Source organism: Vicugna pacos, chromosome 3 (assembly GCF_048564905.1).
Source record: "Vicugna pacos chromosome 3, VicPac4, whole genome shotgun sequence".
NCBI classification, from domain to species: Eukaryota; Metazoa; Chordata; class Mammalia; order Artiodactyla; family Camelidae; genus Vicugna; species Vicugna pacos.
In genome coordinates, this window is record NC_132989.1 from 21,437,860 (window position 1) to 21,460,933 (window position 23,074).

The 23,074-nt window shown below is 56.6% G+C and overlaps 1 protein-coding gene and 1 long non-coding RNA gene across 6 annotated transcripts in view; one reads left to right on the forward strand and one right to left on the reverse strand.

Annotated features, from left to right (window-relative positions):
* LOC107033544 (uncharacterized) overlaps window positions 1-2,904 on the reverse strand; it is a 26,967-nt gene extending 24,063 nt beyond the window's left edge. Inside the window, exon 1 of the long non-coding RNA XR_012067460.1 lies at window positions 1,959-2,904. This is a non-coding gene — a long non-coding RNA (uncharacterized lncRNA). The remainder of the gene's footprint in view (window positions 1-1,958) is intronic.
* PCDH1 (protocadherin 1) overlaps window positions 1-22,792 on the forward strand; it is a 23,270-nt gene extending 478 nt beyond the window's left edge. The window contains exons 1-6 of one of the 5 annotated variants that reach the window (XM_015239456.3): window positions 7,460-7,604; window positions 7,778-8,640; window positions 11,608-13,803; window positions 18,849-19,068; window positions 20,022-20,060; window positions 21,205-21,306. In XM_015239456.3, coding sequence (XP_015094942.2) covers window positions 7,520-7,604; window positions 7,778-8,640; window positions 11,608-13,803; window positions 18,849-19,068; window positions 20,022-20,047 — 3,390 coding nt within the window. In that variant the 5' untranslated portion in view covers window positions 7,460-7,519 and the 3' untranslated portion in view covers window positions 20,048-20,060; window positions 21,205-21,306. Of the gene's footprint in view, window positions 1-7,458; window positions 7,683-7,777; window positions 8,641-11,607; window positions 14,423-18,848; window positions 19,069-20,021; window positions 20,061-21,204 lie in introns of those variants that run through there. The other 4 variants (XM_031672089.2, XM_072955925.1, XM_031672095.2 and 1 more) reach the window with 4 other exon arrangements.
* The last annotated feature ends 282 nt before the right edge of the window (window positions 22,793-23,074 follow it).

Consider the following 23,074-nt stretch of genomic DNA (forward strand, 5'->3'; position numbering starts at 1 on the left):
GTCCCGCACCCCGGCGCGCTTGGAGCCGCGCGGTAAAGGGGGCTCCAGAAGCGCGAGGGACGGAGATGGTTTGGAGGAAGCGCACAGCCCCCAGTTGGGGGGGGGGTGTTCCCTGAGGACGAAGCAAGCAAGGACCCTCATCCACACACACACTTGTTGGGCGACCAGCTCGGATCACTCAGGTGCTTCCAGCTCCCCGCGGGTACCCGGAGGGCCAGACCACGGACATATGTACACGCATACATACATATGTGCACACAGGCATACCTCCCGCACACCAGCGCCCACTGGGGCACCGTCACTAGCTCAGAATCCGCTTCAACATTTGAACGCTCAGCAGCACGGACATACAACCCGTGGCCATTCAGAGCAGCAGAACACAACCGGGTGTGACATTCCGCGACATGTACACACACAAACTCGTGCCCTCATGTACGAGTGTCACGGCCACGGTTCGCCATGTGAACACTCAAAATCCAGCCTCCACACACATATTCCTTTAAGGAACACACCCTAACATAAATTATGTTACACTCCTTGGCCAGAACATAGGTACACAACATACGCCTCGCTTATACTTCTTGACTGCATCTATAACCACAGAACCCTATGTCTCAGCACACGCCTTGACGGCACACACCCTAGCACAGCAAGTGGCACCCACAGCAGCGCCTGACGGTCACAAACACAGAATCTACTGCTTCACACATCTTAACACTGGCTGTCACACACACCTTACACCAACAGTGTCACATTACACCTTGCAGCGTATACACACAAACACACGCTCTGTGCCTCTCCCTCGGAGGCAAGATACCATCAGGGGAAGGCGCCGGGCCGCCCAGAGAGTCCCTAGCGCCCCTTTCCCCTTATCGCGACACTGTTAGTGTAAATATCGGCCCAGCGGTAACCCTTGGGGCTGGCAGGCTGGCCGGACCTGCTTCCCTGCCGGCGCCTCCCCCACCCCCACTCCGGGGCCGGGCCGGCCTGCCGGGTATTCCCGGAAAGAGCTGGACCTGGCAGGCCGCGCCATCCCGCCTCCCCGGAGCTCTAGGGCTCTAGGTCCCTTTGCAGAGGGTAAAGCCTTGGGCAGTGTTCGCGACCCTCTTCGGACCTTTTAGCTGCATTCTCCGAGCCACCTGGGTCCCCAGCACATCTGGGTCCCACACACCTGTGTCCCTCTCACACCTGGGCGTCCCCTCCGCGGGTCCCGGCTGCAGGCCAGAGTCGTGTGCTCCCACAAGACCCTGAGATCAGGAGGGAGATCACTGCACGCGCAAAAACAAAATTAGCCGGCCAGAAGGACCCGCACCCTTTCCGCCTAGCTACCCTCGGGAGCCCAGACTTTTGGCCTCAGTTTCCCAGCAGTGGTGGGCGACGATTCCTTCTAGCAGGGAATTTTCGGGGCGGCTTGGAGGGCTTTGAGGATTCAGCGTGGGGCAACGACCTCTTATCCGCCTTCGGCGAGAGGGTCCGTTTTATGAGAATTTCTCCCCAAGGCCAGGCTCGCCGCTTTGTGATTCCGGCGCCGGCTCCCTCCCCGCCCCCTCCCGGCGCCCGCTGCGCGGCTCCTGCCCGCGCCGGCTTGCGGGGTACCCTAGGCTGAGGCCCGAGATGCGGAGGAGGAGGGATTCCCCGCCGCGGCCCCCGGGGCTGGAGGCGCAAGGGGCCCGCTGGCGACGCGCTTTCTCACCGCGCCGCGCTCCCGCCTCGCCCCGAGCTCGGGGAGGCCCGGCGTCGCCGGGGTGGGGGTTGGGCCGGCCGAGCAGGAGGATGGCTGAGGAACAGCCGCCGTCCCCCCTCCCCCGACTCACACTCCCGCGTCCGCTGGGAGGAGACGCCCCACGCGCAGGCTGTGTCGGGGGAGCGCCCTGACCACGGCGGTGTAGGCAGGGGGCTGCCCCCGGCCGGCGGAGTCCAGGACGTCCTGCCGGAAGACGCAGGGAGCCTTCCATTACCTGCTCTGGGCCAACCCTCGGTAGCTGCCAGGAAAGAGGGCGCCCGGAAGGTGTTTGTGACAGCCCAGAGGTCTGAGTGTGTGCCACGGGGCGGGTGTGTGCGCGCGCGCGCGTGCTTTCTTGACGTGGGGGTCTGGGAGGATTGGAATCTGTAATTATAACTAGATGAGGGCGTAGGGTGAAATCGAGGAGAGAGGGATGAGAAGGGCCTCCAAAAATGGCCAGGGACAGGGCGGTAGGGGCGCAGGCCTGGTTTCAATTCTGGCAGCATCTAGTTTCTCCCCTTTCCCCCCATCCAGCCCCAATTCTAAAAGGGATTCCAGCTGGAAAGGGGCATCTTGCTGGCATGGCGTCTTCCTGGCAGAGGGGCTCCTGCTGTGGCTACTTGCTCAGAAGAGCTGGGCTAGATTGAGATAGTGAGCTAACTGTCGTGAAGAGTTGGGTGGAAGGGCCAGGAGAGGGCCCGGGAGCGTGGGGGAAGTCAAGGCTGGGGGGATGGGAGAGTGGGGGAAGGAGGAAGCCTTCTGATACGGGCAGAGGGCTGCCCCTACCCTGAGGGAGGATAGCTGGTGCTGCAGAGAGATTCTTTCAACCATGCATTGAGCACCTACTGTTTGCCAGGGCCCATGGTGGGTGATGAGGATGCAGTACTGTAGTAAGATACACACCATCTTTACCTTCATAGGTCTTCCCAACTGGCAGGGGATTGGTTTGTTTATTGAACCAATGAGCACCTACTGTGTGCCTGACACTGGAAATAAATTCTCTGTTCAGTGATGGAAAGCTATCTGTCCTGTACAATGTAATAGACCTTAATGCATCAGAGCTCATTTAATCCTTCCAGATAAGTTCAAGAGGCAAGATTATTTCCATTTCACAATATGAAAAATATGTTCAGAGAAGTGAAGTCACCTGGTCAACGTCACACAGCTGGGAAGTGGTGGAACAAGGGTTTGAACCCCCAACGACAATAATCTGACAAAAGAATGCAGGTGCCTGGAAACCCTGCAGAGGCTAATAAAGGGTTGTGAAAGAGAAGGGAGAGGAGCTGAGGGCTGCACACTTAGTCACTGTGGGAAGCCTCTGAACAGCTCCACCCTACACAGCCCAGCTTGCTTACCCTCCTCTCCCAGATGTTTACTTTTCCCCTCGGTGTTCTGTGCCCATAGTGGCGGTGGCTATTGGTTGTGTAACAGTGCAGGGGTGATGGTGGGGTGGAGGGTGTCAGGGCTGACTTAGCCACTGGGACAGTGATGGCTGCCCCTATGTGTTTCCTCTCTGGCCGCAGTATTCAGCAGGAAGTGGCCCTGGTCCCTGAGGTGGGCTGGCAATGAAGATTCCAGGTGAACCCTCAACGCTGCCCTCCTTCCTCCCCAGATAGTGACACAGATGGCGTTTTCCTTGGCCTTGCCTGGACTCTGCCCCCTCATACCTCACTGTGCTCCATGGGCCTGAGAAAAATGAGTCACTGTCCCTGCTCAGGCTCTAGCTTCTCAGGGTCCAGGTTGTCCATGTCAGTAGGTGGAGGTCAGGACACCCCTGCCAGGAAGGCAGCCAGTGCCGGGGGAGGGGCTGATAAGGCACTAATCACTTCAAAGGCTGCAGCCTGGGACTAATGACTCCCAACAACCAACCACCAGGACAAAGTTCGGTGATGGTGGGAGTAGAGGGAGGAAGGGCCGCCTCACAGCAACTCCTGGCTGCTCTCTCTCCCTGCATCTTTACAGGCCTCAGGGCTGGGGTGTTGGTGGGGATGTGGAGCAGCAGCCTGGGAGGCATGGGGTCCTTCATTCCTTGAACCCTAAAACCCTAAGCCCTCTCTTTCTCTTTCCCTCCTTGCCTGGCAGGTTTGGCAGCCCGGGGAGTGAGAGAGAGAGAGAGAGAGAGAGGGAGAGAGGGAGAGAGAGAGGGAGGGAGAGGGAGAGGGAGAGAGAGAGAGAGAGAGAGAGAGAGAGAGTGTGTGTGTGTATGTGTGTGTGTGTGTGTGTGTGTGTGTGTGTGTGTATGTTGGAGGGGAGGTGGTATATAACAAACATAATCTGGCCTCAGGGATTTCTGTTGATTTCCCTCCCCCGTCCAGCCTTTCCCCAACACATGTGAAGAGGCAGTCTTCTCAAATCCCAACCCTTCCACTTACTACTTCTCTGACCCAAGACAGTTATACTTTTTGAGCCTCAGTTTTCTTATCTGTACTATGGGATGCACTGTAATAGTAAATAGTAGCCATTGCAGAGGGTTAGAAGGATTCCATGGGATAATGGATGTAAATGTAGTAAAATCTCAGGGAGTATGAGCTGGGACGATGGTGACAGTGATGATGATGGTAAAAGTGATGATAATGGAATTTGTACTTATTTCTTAACTCCAAAGACTTGGTATATCTCAAAGTTTGTCCCAGAAGGACCCAGACCGTTGCTGCCTTCACCCTGCAGCCTGGGGGTTTCTCCAGGTCCCTGCTCCAGAATCAAAATTCCTAAGGGTGGGGCCAGATAATGGTCATGTTAAAGAACTCTCCAGGTGCTTAAGGAGCTAAACCCTCTTCAATTCTTGCTCTTACTTTGGGCAACCCTCCCCCAACCTCATTTCCCCCCAGATTCCTCCTTCCTCCAGGGAAACCATCCCCTCTTAACCAACCACCAGGTTGGTTATCGCCTTGGATATTCCTCTTTGGTTTTCTTTCCAGCTCAGAAGTTACATACCACAATCATTTCTTGACTCCTAAGGGTGACAGGATGAGTGAGAGAAGATGTATGTGTGTTGGGGTAGGGGGGGAGTGGGTGGGGGGAGGGAAGGACGTGTCACACTCTTGCTGTGTTTGTGCTGCCTGGGAGGCCTGAAGGCTTCAAGCTGGGGAAGAAAGCCCCGAGGTCGGTACTTAATCAGTAGCTCTTAGAGCGGCTACAAATCAAAATCACCCTGATGCTGCCAGACCGTGGACCTCTGAATTTGTAGCAAAAATTTGTAAGCATTCATTTTTCTTGGAAAAATCGGCAGCGGAATTTCATAAAATTCTTAAAGGGGGGATGTGACTACAAAATGTTACAAATTCTTGATCCGGAGGGAGTGAGTGGAGGCAAACCATCACTGCTTTATTTCTCCTCTTTGTCAGGTTTAGGGTGATTCCGAAGTAACCCCCACCCTGCCGAGATTATGCACAGAGGGGGTGCTCACAGTGATCCCATATTGTGTGTGTGCTATGGCGAGGAGGGCAGGATAAGGTGCCCAGAAGGGAATGAGGTTCTTTGGAGACAGGTGTGTTTGGGTTGGGGCTTGACAGTAAGATGAGCCCAGTGCCAGGTCCATGCAGACAGAGGGGAAGTAGCTGGAGGGTGGATCCAAACAGAGCATCAGATAAATTCCTCCTTCCTTTAAAGAGATTAAGATTGAAGCTGGGAACAAACGCGCTCTAATCTGATAAGAGCCTCACACACATTGAGCCCATTAGTGCAAGGAGTGCCCATGACCAGGGCGAGGCCGTGGGTAAGGAATCTGCATTCAATGAACATTTGCTGAGAGTCTACTATGGACCTAAGCAGAGAAGGATTAAATTGGACCCCAGGGAGTTCTCAGTGGAGTAGGGAAATTGGGCAAGGAAACCAGTAGCCGCCACACAAAAAGTTCCAGAAGAGGCTAAGCCTGGGGGCTAAAATAATCATAGTCATTCAGGAGCTGTTACTGAGCACCTACTTTGTGCGGGGTCCAGGGCGAGACCCTGAGGATATAGGAGTAAACAAAGCAGAGGTTCTCCCACTCTCCGCCCACAGTCTCGTAGGACAGACAGACAATTCCCAAATTATTTCCCAGACAGCTCCCTAACTACAATGATAAGTGTGTTGAGGACTCACTGTGCTAGGCATTTAGCCCACATAAGCTCAAGATCCCTAGGAAAGAAGTAGTATTATCCCCATTTTAAAGATAAGGAAACTGAGGCTCTAAATCACTTGCTCCAGCTCAGGCAGCCAGGAAGTGAGCAGCTGGGGTTTGCCTCAGATTGTCTGATGTCACAGTCCCTGCTCTTTTCTACCCTGCTGCCTTACATGTGTCAAATGGGTACCACCCAACAAAAGTGACAAATCATCATTGAGTTAGGACCACTGTCAGCTCCACAATGGTAGATCACCTCAGTCTTGTTCACTGCTGTGTCCCATTGCCCAGGACAGAGCCTGGCACATTGTAAGTGACTAATAAACATTCAGTGAATGCATGAACAAGCACTTACAGTGTGCCCAGCTCTGTGACGGTGCATAGGTGGGGGCTGGGGGATGAGAATGGGGATCCCTGTCCCTCTCCTGTCCCTTGGAGAGGCAGACAACACAGAAACAGGCACACAATACAGGAATTGAACAACATGGGCGGTGGTATCCCAGGCCGCAAGGTGATTCATAGTCGCGGAATTGGGACACACAATAAGTGGCTGTGAGTTGGAGGAAGGAAAGGTCACCGTGGGCTGAAGAGGCCTGGAAAGGCTCCATGGGGGGACCAGAGCCTGCCTTCAGTGGGGTGAGTGTGACCTGTGACAGGGCCTGGGGTGGAATTTCCAGGTGTGGGGCAGGTATTCCACGTGCAAGAGGGGAGCTAGGAAAAGGAGATTGAGCCTGAGGCTCTGCTGAAAATGCTGGACCAAAGACTGGATTTGAATAAAGGAGGGAGTCAACTGGGACTGTAGCTGGAGGGTCTGGCTGGGGTCTGCTGATGCACAGCTCAGAGCTGGGGGAGAAGGGCAGAAGTGGGCTATTGTGATGGGAGTGCAGCTTGTGGCTGGCTGGGGCATACAGGGCTCTAATTGGAAAGATTTGGGGGTGGGCGGGGAGAGGATGTTCACTGAGACTGAGCAGGGGTAGCAGGAATGGTCAGGGAAGGGCTGGTGCTGCCATTGGCAGCTCTGTCCCAGTTAGACCTGCTGGGCTCCCAGTTGCTAAGGACAGGCCAGGGCAGCTCCCAGTGCCAATTCCAGGGCTAGTCAGCCCTGACCCTAGTCCTGACCTCCAGAAGCTGGAGAGGGAGGGTGAAGGAGCCCCAGGAACCGTGTGTGTGCACACAGGTGTGCGTGCTCACGGGCAAGTGTGTTTGGAAGGAGCTGGGGGAGGGCTAACACCTACTCTTCAACCCTAACCATTTTCAAGCCTTGATTGGTGCCCAGTTCAAGCTGGCCCTTCGTGGGTGTGGGGACATTGAGCACTAGCAGTGATTATCGTCAAAAGAGAGGGATTTGAGATGTCATACTTCACATGCATGCACTGACTTGGCATCTCAGAAGGGAGAGGAACAAGACGTCATCCCTTCTCCCTCCAGCCAGTGAAAGCGGCCTTCAGTGTGGGCAGCAATGAGCTGGGATCTGGGGTCTGGGGAGTAAAAGCATACCTGTGTCTCTCTTCTACCGTGTTTGGTGGAGGGGGTGCTCCAGGTCTCACCGTTCCACTTGCTGTCTCTCCCTATCTCAGTATCAGGGTAATTAGCATGGGTGACTAAGGCAGGATGCTGGTGAGAAGGAGGTGTTGGGCAAAGCAGAGAGTAGAGAGCAGGGAGAGAAGGAGGGAGTGTCAGGAGGGTCAGGGCGTTCCATGGGCGGGAACTGCTCTAGACCTGTTCAGGGCCCCTACCGGCTTCTCAAGCTCGGGCAGACACCGCTGCTACACCCAGCCGCTGGTGAGACTCGGTGTTCTGGGTCCTGGAATCGGGGTTCTGTGTTGGGGCACAGCTCTCTCTTGGGAGAGTAGTGTGGAGGTGAGGGAAGGAGAGTGGGGGGCTGGATCTGGGCAGCCCTTAGGGCCAGGGCTCTCCTCCCAGCTGACTCTCTGTTCTGCCTCCCCGCCTTACAGCCCTCCTGACTCTGGAGCCTGCCCAGATGGGGCCCCTGAGGCGCAGCCCAGGCCCTGGGGGGCAACAGGTGCTGCTGCCCACCACGCTGCTGGTACTACTGCTCCTGCTGGCTCCATCCCCAGGCCACGCCACCCGGGTGGTGTACAAGGTGCCAGAGGAACAGCCACCCAACACTCTCATTGGGAGCCTCGCAGCTGACTATGGTTTTCCAGACGTGGGCCACCTGTACAAACTAGAGGTAGGCGCCCCGTACCTGCGGGTAGATGGCAAGACGGGCGACATCTTCACCACTGAGACCTCTATCGACCGCGAGGGGCTCCGGGAATGCCAGAACCAGCTCCCTGGTGAGCCCTGCATCCTGGAGTTTGAGGTGTCTATCACGGACCTGGTGCAGAATGGCAGCCCCCGGCTGCTAGAGGGCCAGATAGAGGTCCAGGACATCAATGACAACACGCCCAACTTCGCCTCGCCAGTCATCACACTGCCCATCCCCGAGAACACCAACATCGGCTCACTCTTCCCCATCCCAGTGGCTTCGGACCGTGACGCTGGCCCCAATGGCGTGGCATCCTATGAGCTGCAGGCCGGGCCCGAGGCCCAGGAACTATTTGGGCTGCAGGTGGCGGAAGACCAGGAGGGGAAGCAGCCGCAGCTCATAGTGATGGGCAACCTGGACCGGGAGCGCTGGGACTCCTATGACCTCACCATCAAGGTGCAGGATGGTGGCAACCCCCCACGGGCCAGCAGTGCCCTGCTGCGAGTCACCGTGCTCGACACCAATGACAACGCCCCCAAGTTCGAGCGCCCCTCCTACGAGGCCGAGCTGTCTGAGAACAGCCCCATAGGCCACTCAGTCATCCAGGTGAGAGGCCCCTCCATCTAACTGTCAGGGTGACCCGCCTTTAGAAATGGGAGCCCACCCCAACCTCATGAGAGTTCCCTTCACTTAGGAAAAAAAATCGACCAAAAGACTGTGGAGAGATCTCGTCTCCCCAGCCCCCAGCCTGTGAGACAAGCCCACCACACCCCAGCAGGTGATTTCACTTTGCTCTATCCCGCTACTTAGGTGCCAGCGGCATAGCACGTGAACAGTAATCCCCCCATCCCCAGGGCAGACTCGAGTTGGAGAAACCTGCAAAGCGAATCCCCCTCCCAAGTCAAATGATACTCTCCTCCCAGGCCAAGCCGGCTAAGTTGGAACAAATGAATCGCCCTTCGTCTGAGTAGAATCTCTCCCAAGAAGAGATTATCTTCCCAACCAGGGGCCCTTTGGCCAGATGAGAGTTTCCTGAAGCTGGAGGACAGAGCCTTACTTGCCCGTCCCTGACAGTCAGATGAGATCATCTTAGCTAGATGAGTCCTCCAAGTGCTAGGAAACTGTACTCAGATGTCTGTGCACCTGCCTCCTTCCCTAGGCACGGGGCACCCATGGGTATGGGGTGCTGGGCCCAGTGGGGGGTCAGTGGCCTCTGCGGAATTTCTCAGCACCCTTCTCCATGGGAACTGCCCCAGGCACTGGGCAGCTCGGTGGGGCCAGGGCCCAGGAGAGAGCAAAGAAAGCGTCCCCGCAGACAGGTGGGCGTATCTCCCGCTGTCATCTCTGCCCTGGCCTCCTGCCAGCCCCGGCTCCTTTCTCCTTCCCCATGGGCTGCAGCTGTCTGTCTTTGACGTAAGGGAGCTGAGAAGGGCTCGGCCTGCCCTGTACACCGTTACCCATCCTGGGAAACCCTTCGTCCCATGTCCTCGAACTGAAGCAGGGCATAGGGAGGAGTTTTTTTTAGAGGCTAGTGGACTGGAACCTGTAGAAAAGAGACTGAGAAAGAAAAGGGAGATAGACTGTCGGGGATGGCAAATAATAATAGCCTAGGCGCCAGGCACTGTTCTGAATACAGTATGTGTATTATATCATTTAATTCCCACCGTACAAGGTAAGCATTATCCCCATTTTACAGATGGGGAACTGAGCCTGTAGAGATTAGGGAACCTGCCTGGTATCACCCAGCTGATGTGTTTAGATCCCACCTTGGCCATATCCAACAGTTTGGCTTCAGAGCCCATGTGTGTAAGAGCTGGGAAATGAGATGAAGCAGGAGCATGAGGCAGAGACAAGGCTACAGGTAGCAGAAAAGAGAGGATAGGGGAGAACCCACAGTGGGAAAGAGGCCAAAGGAGAAATGAGCAAGATAGGAGGGAGGCAGAGATGAAAGTCAGGAGTCACAGACAGACACAAAGGGAGGTAAGATGGTCAGAGAGGCAGATAAGGAGGTGGGTGACCAATGTTAAGACACAGAGACAGTGGGAATTATAATGAAAAAGTCAGTGACAGACTAGGGGAGTAGGGCAAGGAGAAACCGTTAGAGGAGTGAGCAGAGACCAGGTAGCTGGGAAACCCTGCCCACGTGTTTCTCCACGATTGAAAAAGTCCTGATGGGAAAGAGGGGAGACCAGCAGTGGCTTGAAGGCCCGCTGGGTGTGAAGCCCAACACTGTGTCAGCACTGATTTTCAGAGATGGACAGTTGGAGGACAGACAGATGGATGATGAATGGATGCACGGACAAAAAGAGGGATAAATGCTATTTAGGGAACACTTGCCATGTGCCAGGCAGTGTTAGGCATTTTCACACATATCATCCCATTTAATTCTCACCATGACCTCGTGAAATAGGTTCCATTATTATCCCCATTTTATACATTTGTAGACTGAGGCATGAGGAGATTAAATAATTGGCATGAGGTTACAAAGCTGGGAAGTGGTGGAGCTGGGATTCGAACCCAGGACTCTTGTTCTGCTCCCCAGAGACTCTGCCAAGTTGTGCCTATCCTGTCCTTCCCCCTCATTCCCCCACCCGTGCTGCCATCACATTCTATCTGGCTGTGACGTAACTCCAACCCTCCTGTTTCTCCCTGACCAGTGCTACCTCACGGCCATTCCCACCTGGCTCCTGTTGCCCCATCACCACCCGTGTTTGTACAGACAGGCCGAGTGGCGTTGGCGTGGGAGGGCGTGCCCACTGCAAAGGGACAGACAGTTCATTGTCTAATGCTGAGAGCCCAGCCCGCTGCCAGCAGGCTCTGTAGCCTGCACCAATCCCTCCCTCCCAGCCGCAGGCTCGGCCAGATTCTTCAAGTTGGTGCCCAGCCAGCGCCAGCGCCAGCCCCGGGAGGGGAAGAGAGAAGAAACAGGTTTCCCTGGTTTGACAGAGTAGTGGCCTGGCCTGGCCTGGCAGGCTCCTCCTGACCCACATCCCTACCTGGCCGCTCTCAAAAAAGAAATCCCCGCACCTGTGGCCTCCAGGTGGGCATGTGGGTCTCCATTTGTGTGCAAACACACGTGCATAAACACATACCTTCTCACATAATCACAACTCATGTATTTGCATGCATGCATATTTACACACGTCATGCATACTCTTATCTCTACTATTCACACCTTTCCAGCTCTTCAGAAAGGGTGAGGGCCAGTTTAACTGGGTGGAAGGGCTGCCCTAGTTGCTAATTGGATCCTCATCCCCGTATTTGGGTGGACTAGTCTAGGAATAAGGAGAGTTATCATGATAACAATATCGTATCTCTAGTAGTTGCTTGTATCACCGCTGAGGATTTGTGGGCTGCATCTGTGTTCTTCAGGGAAACGGATCAGTAGTATCTTCCACAGTGTCAGGATCGGGAAAAGGAAGGTGTACGCATGTGCTGCTTTTGGAAAAGGTGCTGCATTAGATTAGTCGTGTCTACCACGCTCATTGGAAAGGCAGCACGTGCATCCCTTCATCTGTTATCCCCGAAGTAACCCAGCCCTGTTTTCCTTGTTTTTCACCCCCTGCCCTATAGGTGAAGGCCAATGACTCAGACCAAGGCGCCAATGCAGAGATCGACTACACGTTCCACCAGGCGCCCGAAGTTGTGAGGCGTCTTCTGCGACTGGACAGGAACACCGGACTTATCACTGTGCAGGGCCCTGTGGACCGTGAGGACCTAAGTACCCTGCGCTTCTCGGTGCTCGCCAAGGACCGCGGCACCAACCCCAAGAGTGCCCGAGCCCAGGTGGTGGTGACTGTGAAGGACATGAACGACAATGCCCCCACCATCGAGATCCGGGGCATCGGGCTGGTGACCCACCAAGACGGCATGGCTAACATCTCAGAGGATGTGGCAGAGGAGACAGCTGTGGCCCTGGTGCAGGTATCTGACCGAGATGAGGGAGAGAATGCAGCTGTCACCTGTGTGGTGGCAGGTGACGTGCCCTTCCAGCTACGCCAGGCCAGTGAGACTGGAAGTGACAGCAAGAAGAAGTACTTCTTGCAGACCACCACCCCCCTCGACTATGAGAAGGTCAAAGACTACACCATCGAGATTGTGGCCGTGGACTCCGGCAACCCCCCACTCTCAAGCACCAACTCCCTCAAGGTGCAGGTGGTGGACGTCAATGACAATGCCCCTGTCTTCACTCAGAGTGTTACTGAGGTCGCCTTCCCAGAAAACAACAAGCCAGGTGAAGTGGTGGCTGAGGTCACTGCCAGTGATGCTGACTCGGGCTCCAACGCTGAGCTGGTTTACTCTCTGGAGCCTGAGCCGGCCGCCAAGGGTCTTTTCACCATCTCCCCTGAGACTGGAGAGATCCGGGTGAAGACATCCCTTGATCGGGAACAGCGGGACAGCTATGAGTTGAAGGTGGTGGCAGCCGACCGGGGCAGCCCCAGCCTCCAGGGCACAGCCACCGTCCTCGTCAATGTGCTGGACTGCAATGACAATGACCCCAAGTTTATGCTGAGTGGCTACAATTTCTCAGTGATGGAGAACATGCCGGCACTGAGTCCAGTGGGCATGGTGACTGTCATTGATGGGGACAAGGGGGAGAACGCCCGAGTGCAGCTCACGGTGGAGCAGGACAACGGTGACTTTGTTATCCAGAATGGCACGGGCACCATCCTCTCCAGCCTAAGCTTTGATCGGGAGCAGCAAAGCACCTATACCTTCCAGCTGAAGGCGGTGGATGGTGGTGTTCCACCTCGCTCAGCTTACGTTGGTGTCACCATCAACGTGCTGGATGAGAATGACAATGCGCCCTTTATCACTGCCCCTTCCAACACTTCCCACCGGCTGCTGACCCCCCAGACACGTCTGGGTGAGACAGTCAGCCAAGTGACAGCTGAGGACATAGACTCCGGTGTCAACGCTGAGCTGACCTACAGCATCGCCGGTGGCAACCCTTACGGACTCTTCCAGATTGGGTCACATTCAGGCGCCATCACCCTGGAGAAGGAGATCGAGCGGCGCCACCACGGGCTACACCGCTTGGTGGTGAAGGTCAGTGACCGCGGCAAGCCCCCACGCTATGGGACAGCCTTGGTCCACCTGTATGTCAACGAGACCCTGGCCAACCGCACGCTGCTGGAGACCCTGCTGGGCCACAGCCTGGACACGCCACTGGACATCGACATTGCCGGGGATCCAGAATACGAGCGCTCCAAGCAGCGTGGCAACATCCTCTTTGGCGTGGTGGCTGGTGTTGTGGCCGTGGCCTTGCTCATCGCCCTGGCTGTGCTCGTGCGCTACTGCCGGCAGCGGGAGGCCAAGAGTGGCTACCAGGCTGGCAAGAAGGAGACCAAGGACCTGTACGCCCCCAAACCCAGCAGCAAAGTTTCCAAGGGAAACAAAAGCAAGGGCAAGAAGAGCAAGTCTCCCAAGCCCGTGAAGCCAGTGGAGGATGAGGACGAGTCTGGGCTACAGAAGTCCCTCAAGTTCAACCTGATGAGCGACACCCCTGGGGACAGCCCCCGCATCCACCTGCCCCTCAACTACCCACCAGGCAGCCCTGACCTGGGCCGTCACTATCGCTCTAACTCCCCACTGCCTTCCATCCAGCTGCAGCCCCAGTCACCCTCGGCCTCCAAGAAGCACCAGGTGGTGCAGGACCTGCCGCCGGCAAACACATTCGTGGGCACCGGGGACACCACGTCCACGGGGTCTGAGCAGTACTCCGACTACAGCTACCGCACCAACCCCCCCAAATACCCCAGCAAGCAGGTAGGCCAGCCCTTGCGGCTCAGCACGCCCCGGCCCCCACCCCACCCATACCACGGGGCCATCTGGACCGAGGTGTGGGAGTGACAGAGCCCGCATCTCAGGCCTGCCGTGCCCACCAGCCCAAGCCAGTGGTGGGAGGTGGAACTAAAGATCGGGGGGGGGGTGCTGGGACCTCGGAACGACTCCGCTGCCTCACCAGGCTTGGATAGCTGGGCGGAGTGAACCCTGACGGTGTGCTCTGTGTCTCCCCTCCCTGCCCCCTCCCCGCTGGGAGAAGCCTGTGACTTGTCACATCCTGGGATGTTAGACCAGCTGCTGGGTCCTGCGGGTGGGGGCTGATGAGTAGAAGGGTTTGGAGGCAGCAGGGGGAGGGAAGTGGAGAAGTTTTCTCCGAATCCAGGTCTCTGTCTGAGACCAGCCATGGGTGCTTCTCTAGAGGGGAAACAGGGAGTCTGCGATCCTGGTAGGTAACTGGGTGGGGATCCTGACAGGAAAGGGGGCCTCCCCATTTGTGCCTTCTCTGTGTACGTTGTGTCCCCCTCTTCCCCACCCCAGACTCCTGGGGCTAGGCCCCAGTCCCAAACACTTACCCCTGATAATAAAGTTCTCTATTTTTGGAGTTTTGGTTTCTTATTTTCCGGGAACTGAGAGAAGGAGTGAGAGAGACTGGAAACGGCCCTCTGTCCCTAGGTCCTGCCCCACTTTCCCATCCCTGCTCTTCGCCCCCCCCACCGTCCCAGAGCTGCCCCTCCCCTCAACCCTATCTTAATTGACCGTCCTCCCCCTCTCCATGACCATGTCTATATCTGGGGAAACTGCCCTTCTGAGCAACCTTCACATGGAGGTGTCTGGCAGTGAACCCTCACCGCATGTTTGTGGGGCCTTCTCCCTGACAATGACACCCTTCACCAAGAGAGAGCAGGTGGCGATGCACCCAAGTCCTGCCCTTTCTCCACCAGCCTGACCTCTCCCACCTTCCCACACTGAGCGGCTCCCGAAAGACCTCAAACCGGAGTAGCTGGTTGGGGTGGAGGGCAGCCTGGCTGCCTCAGGTGAAGGTAAAGAATCTCTATAATTACACCAGCCACTTTCCCTCGGGGCCATATCTTCCCAAGTCCCCTTCCCAGCCTCTTCTTCTCAACACCACTCCACACCCAGCAGTTAGCCCGCTCTGCCCTGTGTCTCCCCACCCTGGTCACCAGCCTGGGCTGCTGGGAGGGAGGGCCCAGGGAGACGGGAGGGGGCTCTCCAGTGCTTTGGACTGACCTGTTCCGATCTCAGGGTGCTCCCTGCTGACTGGGGCTGAGGGGCCTATCCTGCCCCCTCCCTCCCCTCCCTCCCTTCCCTCGCTCACTCTGGCCACCCTGAGCTGCTGCTGGCTCTCACGTACTCTCTCTCTCTCCGTCTCTCACTTCTTGCTCTCCTGGGTCTGCCCTGTCTCTGGCTGTGCCTGAGGAGGAGGCTAAAGTCTGGGTGAGGGGCCTCAAGTCCTGGGGGAGCCTCTGAGGCCAGAGGCAACCTGTCTCCATGGCGACTGAAGAGGCTTGAGACACTCCCAGGAGGTCCCAGGCGCCAGCCCTCTACTCTGATTCCGTCCACAAACTCCCCAATTCCCCAGGGTACCCCCAAAGTAAAAACTCCTGGGGGCTTTGGAGGAGTAGGGCAGGAAAAAGTGAAATCTGGTTTCATTTCCTTTCTCCTGGACAAATAAGCACCTCTAGGCTGACCCAGCAGCTCCTGACCAATCCTGCTTTCTCTTTCGTTCTTCTCCCTACTGCCACTGCCTCTTTCTTTCTTCTGTTCCTTTAGCTCCTTCATCTCTCTTTTCCTGGGTCTGAGAGAACATCCCTTACTTGGCTCCAATCCAGCCCATCCATGGAGCCACACTAAACATTCGAACACGACCAAACAACAACACTGTTGTCATCCTCAAAACACATGGGCTGCATCTCTGCTGTGTGTTCAGCACAGTCCTAGACCCTGAGTTAAAAATGGTGGTATTCCTAGAAGACCCACAATTGACAGGATGAGGCAGTTGAGAATCTCGGTGTTGAGGGAAAGAGCCACAGAGTAAAGCTTTTCCCAACTTGTTCTACCAGCCACTTCTACTGCTCACTTCCTTTTTCTGAGTCCTCAACAGGTGCGTCGTATCATGCTAAGCACATTCAGCGCCCATAACCTTTTGTGATGCAGGTCATTGTAATGCTCATATTACAAAAATGAAAACTAGTTAGCGATGGAGTCAAATTTCAAGCACAAATCATCAGGAAACTGGATTGCCAGAGTGTGTTGTTTTCCATTCTGCTATAAAAAAGGGGTTCCATGACTAAGTCTTGGTAGGAGAGGACGCACCATCACATTAGCCTATAAAAGGCTTGGCAAAGCCTGCAAAGAGGAGGAGCCTGATAAACTTGGGATCACTCTGGGTTTTCCAAATGTGTTTGACCAGGGTGCCCCCTCCCTTTCTTTGAGATACATAGTATGAGAAAAGCTGCGTAGGACATGGGGGTGAGCTCCTGGGAGGGGAATGTGACACTGAGCCAGCTCTTCAGTGAGGAGCAGGAGGTGGGCGGGAGGCTGAGCCAAATCCAGACACGGGAGTGAGTGTGACCACCTGAGACGTGAGACTGAAAGAACTGTATGTTGTAGAGGACACCGATGCCTTGCCAAAAGCTCCTTAAAAGGAAATGGGAGCCCCTGAAAGCTCACGAGTTTTGGATGAACTGAGTTTCAGAAAGTTCACTGGCGTGTATGGTGGCTTTAAAGTGGGTAGAGGTGAAGGTAGAGGATTGACCCTCTGAGGTCTGGACTGAGACAGCGGCAAGGGGGATGATGGATGGATGGATCAGGCAGACCTTCTAGTGAAAAGACCCACACGACTCAAGGGATAATTGGATATGGGGTAGGGATGGGGTGTGAGGGGAGAGCTACCAGGATTCCCAGGGAGACGTCAACCTTCTGAGTCTGGGTGATGGGACAGTGATGAGATCATTGCCCATGCAGAAGCTGACTGAAGAAAAAGATTTTGGTTTCAGGTATGTTGAATTTGAACGGCCCATAGAGACAGCCAATTGGATATATCCAGCAAGTGTCTAGAACTTCTGGACTAGGGTTTGAGACTGATTTTGAATCTAGGCTTTTTAAGATTTGAGTCATAGAATTATAGGGAGCATTTAGTGTTGAGTATGACTCCACCCTCCATTTTACAGAAAAGAATCATAGGAAAAAGAAACCAAGTGACGCGAACCTAGTAGGCAGGGCTGTGCCTTGGATTACCAGGTGCAGGTCTGCAGGGAGGAAGGGCTGCTGGCTAATATCTTAAAAGAAAACAGTGTCCTGTGCCTCCCCGACCCTTCTGGAGCTTGTTCACTCCATCACCGGGTAGACATGCTCCTTTGCATCCTCCCAGCCCCAAATGTCAGGTCAATTTAGGGGATCTTACCTGTCATCACCCAGACCCTTCAGTGTTTTGGATCACAACATGGATCCCAAGAAGGGTTGCCCATTCCTGAAGACGGAGTGGGAACCAAGGTGGGAAGGCAGCTCCGAAACTCCCTGTCCTGACAATGTCCCCCTCCCCTGAATGAGAGGAAAGTTGTGTAAGGGTATCAGGAGGGTGGGTCTGCAGACCCGCAGCATCCTCTTCTGGCTGTCTCGATAACCTCCTGTTGGGAGATTTAGAGTAAAGACAAAGCACCACAAAGTCTTAGAGGATTAGAGGGAGCCTGGAACCTCATCAGCAGGACCTAGGCCTGGGCTTCTCCCACCCCTGGCCTCCAGGGGCCCTGGGTCTGTGCCCTCCACAACTCCTAATTTCTGGTTGGCAGGAGAAACAGTGGCGGTCCCAGGTGGGTGTTTGGGTGACTGGTTGGTTGTGCCAAGTGCCAAGCTGAGGTTGCCAGGTTCCTGGGATGATCGTTAACCCATGGCAGGCAGACAGGGCTGCAGGCTGGGAACAGCCTGTCACTGTCCCATCCCACCACCCCCACCCCTAGTCCCCAGTCTAAGCCTCTAAATCCTAGCTCCACAAGCCAGCGGCCCCTCCCAGAGGCTCCTTCCTACTTCCTAGAAGGAGTCTCCATTCGAGGCCAGTCTTCCGAATCCCTGATGGATGCCGGGCTGCTCCCCCTATGCCCAGGTCCTCCTGGGCCCTACTCTCCCCAGTTTATGCTGTTTCCTGATCTGGAGGACTGGGGAGTTTCCACTGTTCTGCTTCCCCACCCCCAGGGTGCCCTGGTTTGTTACCAGACTCCCTCTCCGTCTTGCCCCCCACCGTTTTCCACTCCCAGATCTCTCTGGAGGGGAGAGAAGCAGGGACATGAGGGCTGAGTGGGAGGGGACTCAGCAGGGAGTCTTGAGGCTGCCTACAGCATTACAGACCAGGGCTGAGGAAGGGAGGATCAAAGAGAGGTTGGCACCTCACCTGGATGGAGGCAATGGGAAGTTACAGAGCAATGAGACAGGTGAGGAGCTGGAGTTTTCGGTGGGGCGAGGGGCGGGGGTTTCTTTGGAAATAGGGAACTGTTCTAGTATCGGTGAGCTGTTTTGGAATTAGGAGTCTGTCCTGCTTTTAGAAAGGAGCTGCTCTAGAAGTTGGAGGCTTGCTGGGTTTCAGAGGCTGTGCTGGAATTAGGGGAGTTGGCTGGTATTGTGCTATTTGGTTTTGGCTGTCTGGAATTAAAAGGAGGCTGTGCCAGTACTGCGAAGCTGCTGTAACAAGTGGTTGTAATGGGTTAGGCTTATTGTGGTGGCCTGGGGGCTATAATAACACTGGGGCCTGTGCTGTGTTGGGACTTTCACTGTGTAGTCTTGGCTGTCCTGGGAGCTGTCCTAGAATTAAGGGGCAGTCTTCTATCAAGGTCCTTGCTTTCTGGCTTTCTGGGGGGCTATGCTGTGCTAGGGGGCTGGGCCTCGTCCTGGTCGCCGCTGAGGCCTGGAGGGCTGGCAGCTCTGAGGGTGGGCCTGGCTGGGGCCGCAGCCTGGGCTGGTGGTGGGTCCCGTGGGGCAGGCCGGCTGGCCAGCAGTGACACTCTTTCTCCCTGCAGTTACCTCACCGCCGCGTCACCTTCTCCGCCACCAGCCAGGCGCAGGAGCTGCAGGATCCGTCCCAGCACAGTTACTATGACAGTGGCCTGGAAGAGTCTGAGACGCCGTCCAGCAAGTCATCCTCGGGGCCCCGACTCGGTCCCCTGGCTCTGCCTGAGGATCACTATGAGCGCACCACCCCCGATGGCAGCATAGGAGAGATGGAGCACCCCGAGAATGGTGAGGGGCGTCCGTGTGGTCGGGGCACCCCGGGAATGAGTAGGAGCCTGAGAATGGTGACGAGACCTTAGAAATGGCCTCTCTTAGTTGAGCTCTTGTGTGTTCAGTCATCACCGTGCTGAGTGCTTTCAGGTATATAGTCATTTAATCTTCACAACCACTCTGATCTGAGACCTTTCTTGTGCCCACTTTACAGTGGAGGAAACTGAGGCTCAGAGAGGTTGAGTCAGTTACCTAAAGCCATACATAGTCAGTGAGAGAGTGGGGAGGGATTCAAACCCAGGCTTCTCTGATTCTGGAGACTTTGGATTCAGCCTTTCATTACAATGCTTCCAGGGAACAGGGACCCCGAGAATGGGGACCAGAGGGCTCAGAGAGTGGTGAGGGCAGCTTGAGGGACCCTTGGGGTAATGAGGCCCTTAATGGGGCCAGAAGGCCTTGAGAAAAAGGAGGGGACTCTAGATGCTATGAGGAGCTCAGAAAAGGGTATGATGACCCCCTGTGGGGAGGAGCCAGAGAGGATTTGGCTGAGGAGAGGGAGTGGGGAGGCCTGGTGGGGAGAAAGGCTTATCTGGGAGGGGTTTGGAGGGTGATGGCAGAAGAGGGGTCTGGGTGGGAGCAGAGGTCAGCGCGGGCACGGACAACAGGGCATGCTGTCAGGATGTGTGTGTGTAGCTCGTGTGCGTGTGTGAAGTCATCCATGGTGGGGGAGACAATAAGCTTCCCCTTGGGATGGAAAGGCTCTCCATCTTGGAGCTGTCCTCAGGTCTCACCCCCTCCCTCAGACCAAACTCTCCCACTCCCCCAAAAGATGAAAAGTTCCACACCCCACCCATCGGGCACAGGGCCCTTGTCTAGCCTCCCAGGCCCTAGGTCTCAGAGTGCCCTCCGCCCCCACCCTGCCCCTCCATGCGCGATCTCACGCCCGTCTCGTCCTTTTTGTGCCCGCGCAGAGCCGGCTGGCCGGAGCAGGCCCTGAGTTGAACTGCCAGGTATGTGGGAGCTGCTCTGGGGTCTGGGGTCTGTGGGACTCGGCCCAGCACCCAGCCCCGCCCACCCAGTGCTCCGTGCCATGTTGGGTCCCCCGCTGTGCCCTGAGCTGAAGAGCCCAGGAGCTTTGAGGGTTAACACAGAGAGCTGTCCCCTCTTCACTTCCCACTGGCAGGAGGCCAAGCCAGGTTGGGTGGTGCCAGGGGAGCCCCCACCTCAGGTGGTGTTGCTCAGTTACATCCCTGAGGGGAGGGGTCACCGCCTGGTACTGTCCCCAAGCGAGGGTGGGACAGGGGCAACTGTGACAGGAAGTGCTCATGGCCCAGCCGTTCCCATAGAGACACCCCCCTCCCCTGCTGCCCAGCAACCATGCCGGCTACTGCTGATGTCAGACGGCCAACTCCCATTCCCATGGGTGTTCTGGGCAGGGAGCCGGGGCAAGGCCAGGGGTGGTGGTTGGTGTAGGGGCCGGAGTGAGGCGGGGAGGGGCTGCATGAGCGCACTTGTGGGTATGTGAGTGTGTGCTTCTACGCGAACCCCTGGCTTTGTAGCCAGGCCTTGCTGGGCTGCGCTAGGATGGGGTCCCAGGACAGCTGGGAGCATGGTGAGGCTTCAGGGGGCTCAGAAGGAAGTTATGTGCTCACCTTTGTCTGAGGCTGGAGATGCCCAGTGTAGATATGTGTGTCCACATCTCTCTGAGTGTAAATGTGTATGTGCGTGTGCACACAAGAGAAAGTGATTGCGTCTTTAAATGAGGGTGGGGGTTTCCTCACTCCAACCTGAAGGTAGATGTGCACGTTTCAGCTTGTCTGGAACTAGATGACGGAGTGTGTAGATGAGTTTGTTTGTGCACCTGTCTGAGGGCAGATGTGATGGGTGTGCGAGAGGAGGTCTGGAAGGTGGGTGAGGGTGGAAGGAACGTGTCTATTTAAGGATAGATTGTGTGTGAGAGAGAGAGGGAGCATGAGGTGGATGGTGGGAGGCTGTGTGTCTATTTGAGAGTGTGTGTGCCTGCGGAGCTGGGTGGCAGGAAGGGGCGTGCACCCCTGTTCTGCAGCAGTGTGGAGGCACCGGTGGGAGGCCACGGAGCAGAGTTTTGCAAGGCTGTCCTGCCTGACGGCGGCCCTCCCCCTCTCTCTCTGGCAGACCTGCGCCCTTTGCCCGACGTCGCCATGACAGGCACATGTACCCGGGAGTGCAGTGAGTTTGGCCACTCCGACACATGCTGGATGCCTGGCCAGTCGTCTCCCAGCCGCCGGACCAAGAGCAGCGCCCTCAAACTCTCCACCTTCGTGCCTTACCAGGACCGAGGAGGGCAGGAGCCTGCGGGCGCCGGCAGCCCCAGCCCCCCGGAAGACCGGAACACCAAAACGGCCCCCGTGCGCCTCCTGCCCTCCTACAGTGCCTTCTCCCACAGTAGCCATGATTCCTGCAAGGACTCGGCCACCTTGGAGGAAATCCCCCTGACCCAGACCTCGGACTTCCCACCTGCAGCCACACCGGCATCTGCCCAGACGGCCAAGCGCGAGATCTACCTGTGAGCTCCCTTCTGGCTGGTGGCCAGCCCTTCCCCAGCCGCCTGCCAGCTCCCAGGTGGGCCCATTCCAGGGCCCCCGCTCCTGACCCTTCCAGCGTGGACTTCCTGGCCAGGGCCCTGAGTGGGGGGTGAGTACTGGCCTCATGACCACGCTGGCCATTCCCCCATGCAGGGTCCAGGTCCTCTCCCCTCACTTCATCCCCCAGACCCTAGGAGCCCTTTCTTCCCCTTTATGGGGCTCCTCCCAGCCGATGCCCAAGAGGGCTCCTCTACAATGACTAGGCTCCCTTCCCTCGACTTCCAGGGAGCACCCCCTCACTTTGGGCAGATGGTGGAGTCAAGGGTGGGCAGCACACTTTTAACTCATTGTTTCCCGCATGGCCGACCAGGGCGGGGATAGGATGCCCCCGTTCCAGCCCTGAAGCAGGGCTGAACTGAGGAGACCCTCTCCCTGGGAACTCCCAGAAGAAGCTCTTTACCGCCAGGGGCTCCCTGAAGGGCTTTTGTTACCAAAGGTGGGGTGGGGATGGGGGTGGGAGTGGAGTGGAGGCCTTGTCTTCCTGTACTGCTCCTGGGCTGGCCCACCTGCCTGCTACATGCCCACGCCCGGTCCCATCTGGGCCTCCCTTCCCGCTGGTCATGCAGTGTCTGTATATAAGGACCTTGGAATGATGTCCCCATTTCTGCCTGATTTGCAACTTTTCTTGTTGATGTTGTGTTGTCTTGGGGGACCCCTCTGGGGGGGACCTGCCCTGTGCCCCCTCCTCCCTGCCGCAGTGCCCCCCACCCCAGGCCTCTACTGTTCCATGTTGTAAATATCCCTGGGGCCGTGGCGGGATGGGGGTGCAGGCCAGGGAAACAAATGGTGGGTGGGGGTGGGGATGTGGGTAACATTCGCCTATCAGCAGAGCTGGGCTTTTATTTAATTTTTTTTAAGAATACAAATCTCTATTTTTTTGGAACTGTTGCGCTGTGCCCTGGTGGGGAGTCCCCGCTCAGGCTGGCCCCCCACATCCAGATGAGCATCACAGAGGGGCCCTGAGGCTGTGGGGGGGCAGCTGGACAGGGGTGGGATGACTGTGCCTCTGGCCTGGTTGGGTGAGTTGGGAGCAGGAAGGTTTGCTCAGGGGGTGGCTGGTTGCTGCCCCCAAGAAGGGGGACCTGCACCCTGCCCCCTCCCTGCCCCCCACCCCCCCAGCCCCTGCCATGACTGACCCGTCAGCCTGTAAAACCACCATTGCCTTGATCTCAGGGGGTGGGAAGGGCTGCCTCAGGGCACCCTGGGCTCTAGGCCCCCTTCTTCCAGTTGGGCTTCCCTTTGCCAGGGTCAGGGGTCCCGTGGGGGAGGGGGTGGGGAGATTGGGGGCAGAGAAGCCCAGTCAGCCATGATGAGGTGGGATTCTGTTCTTCACCTCAGGGGGCCAGGGTGTGAGGGGCATCCTCAGAGCCCCCATCTCCCACTGTGGCCATCTCAAAGCC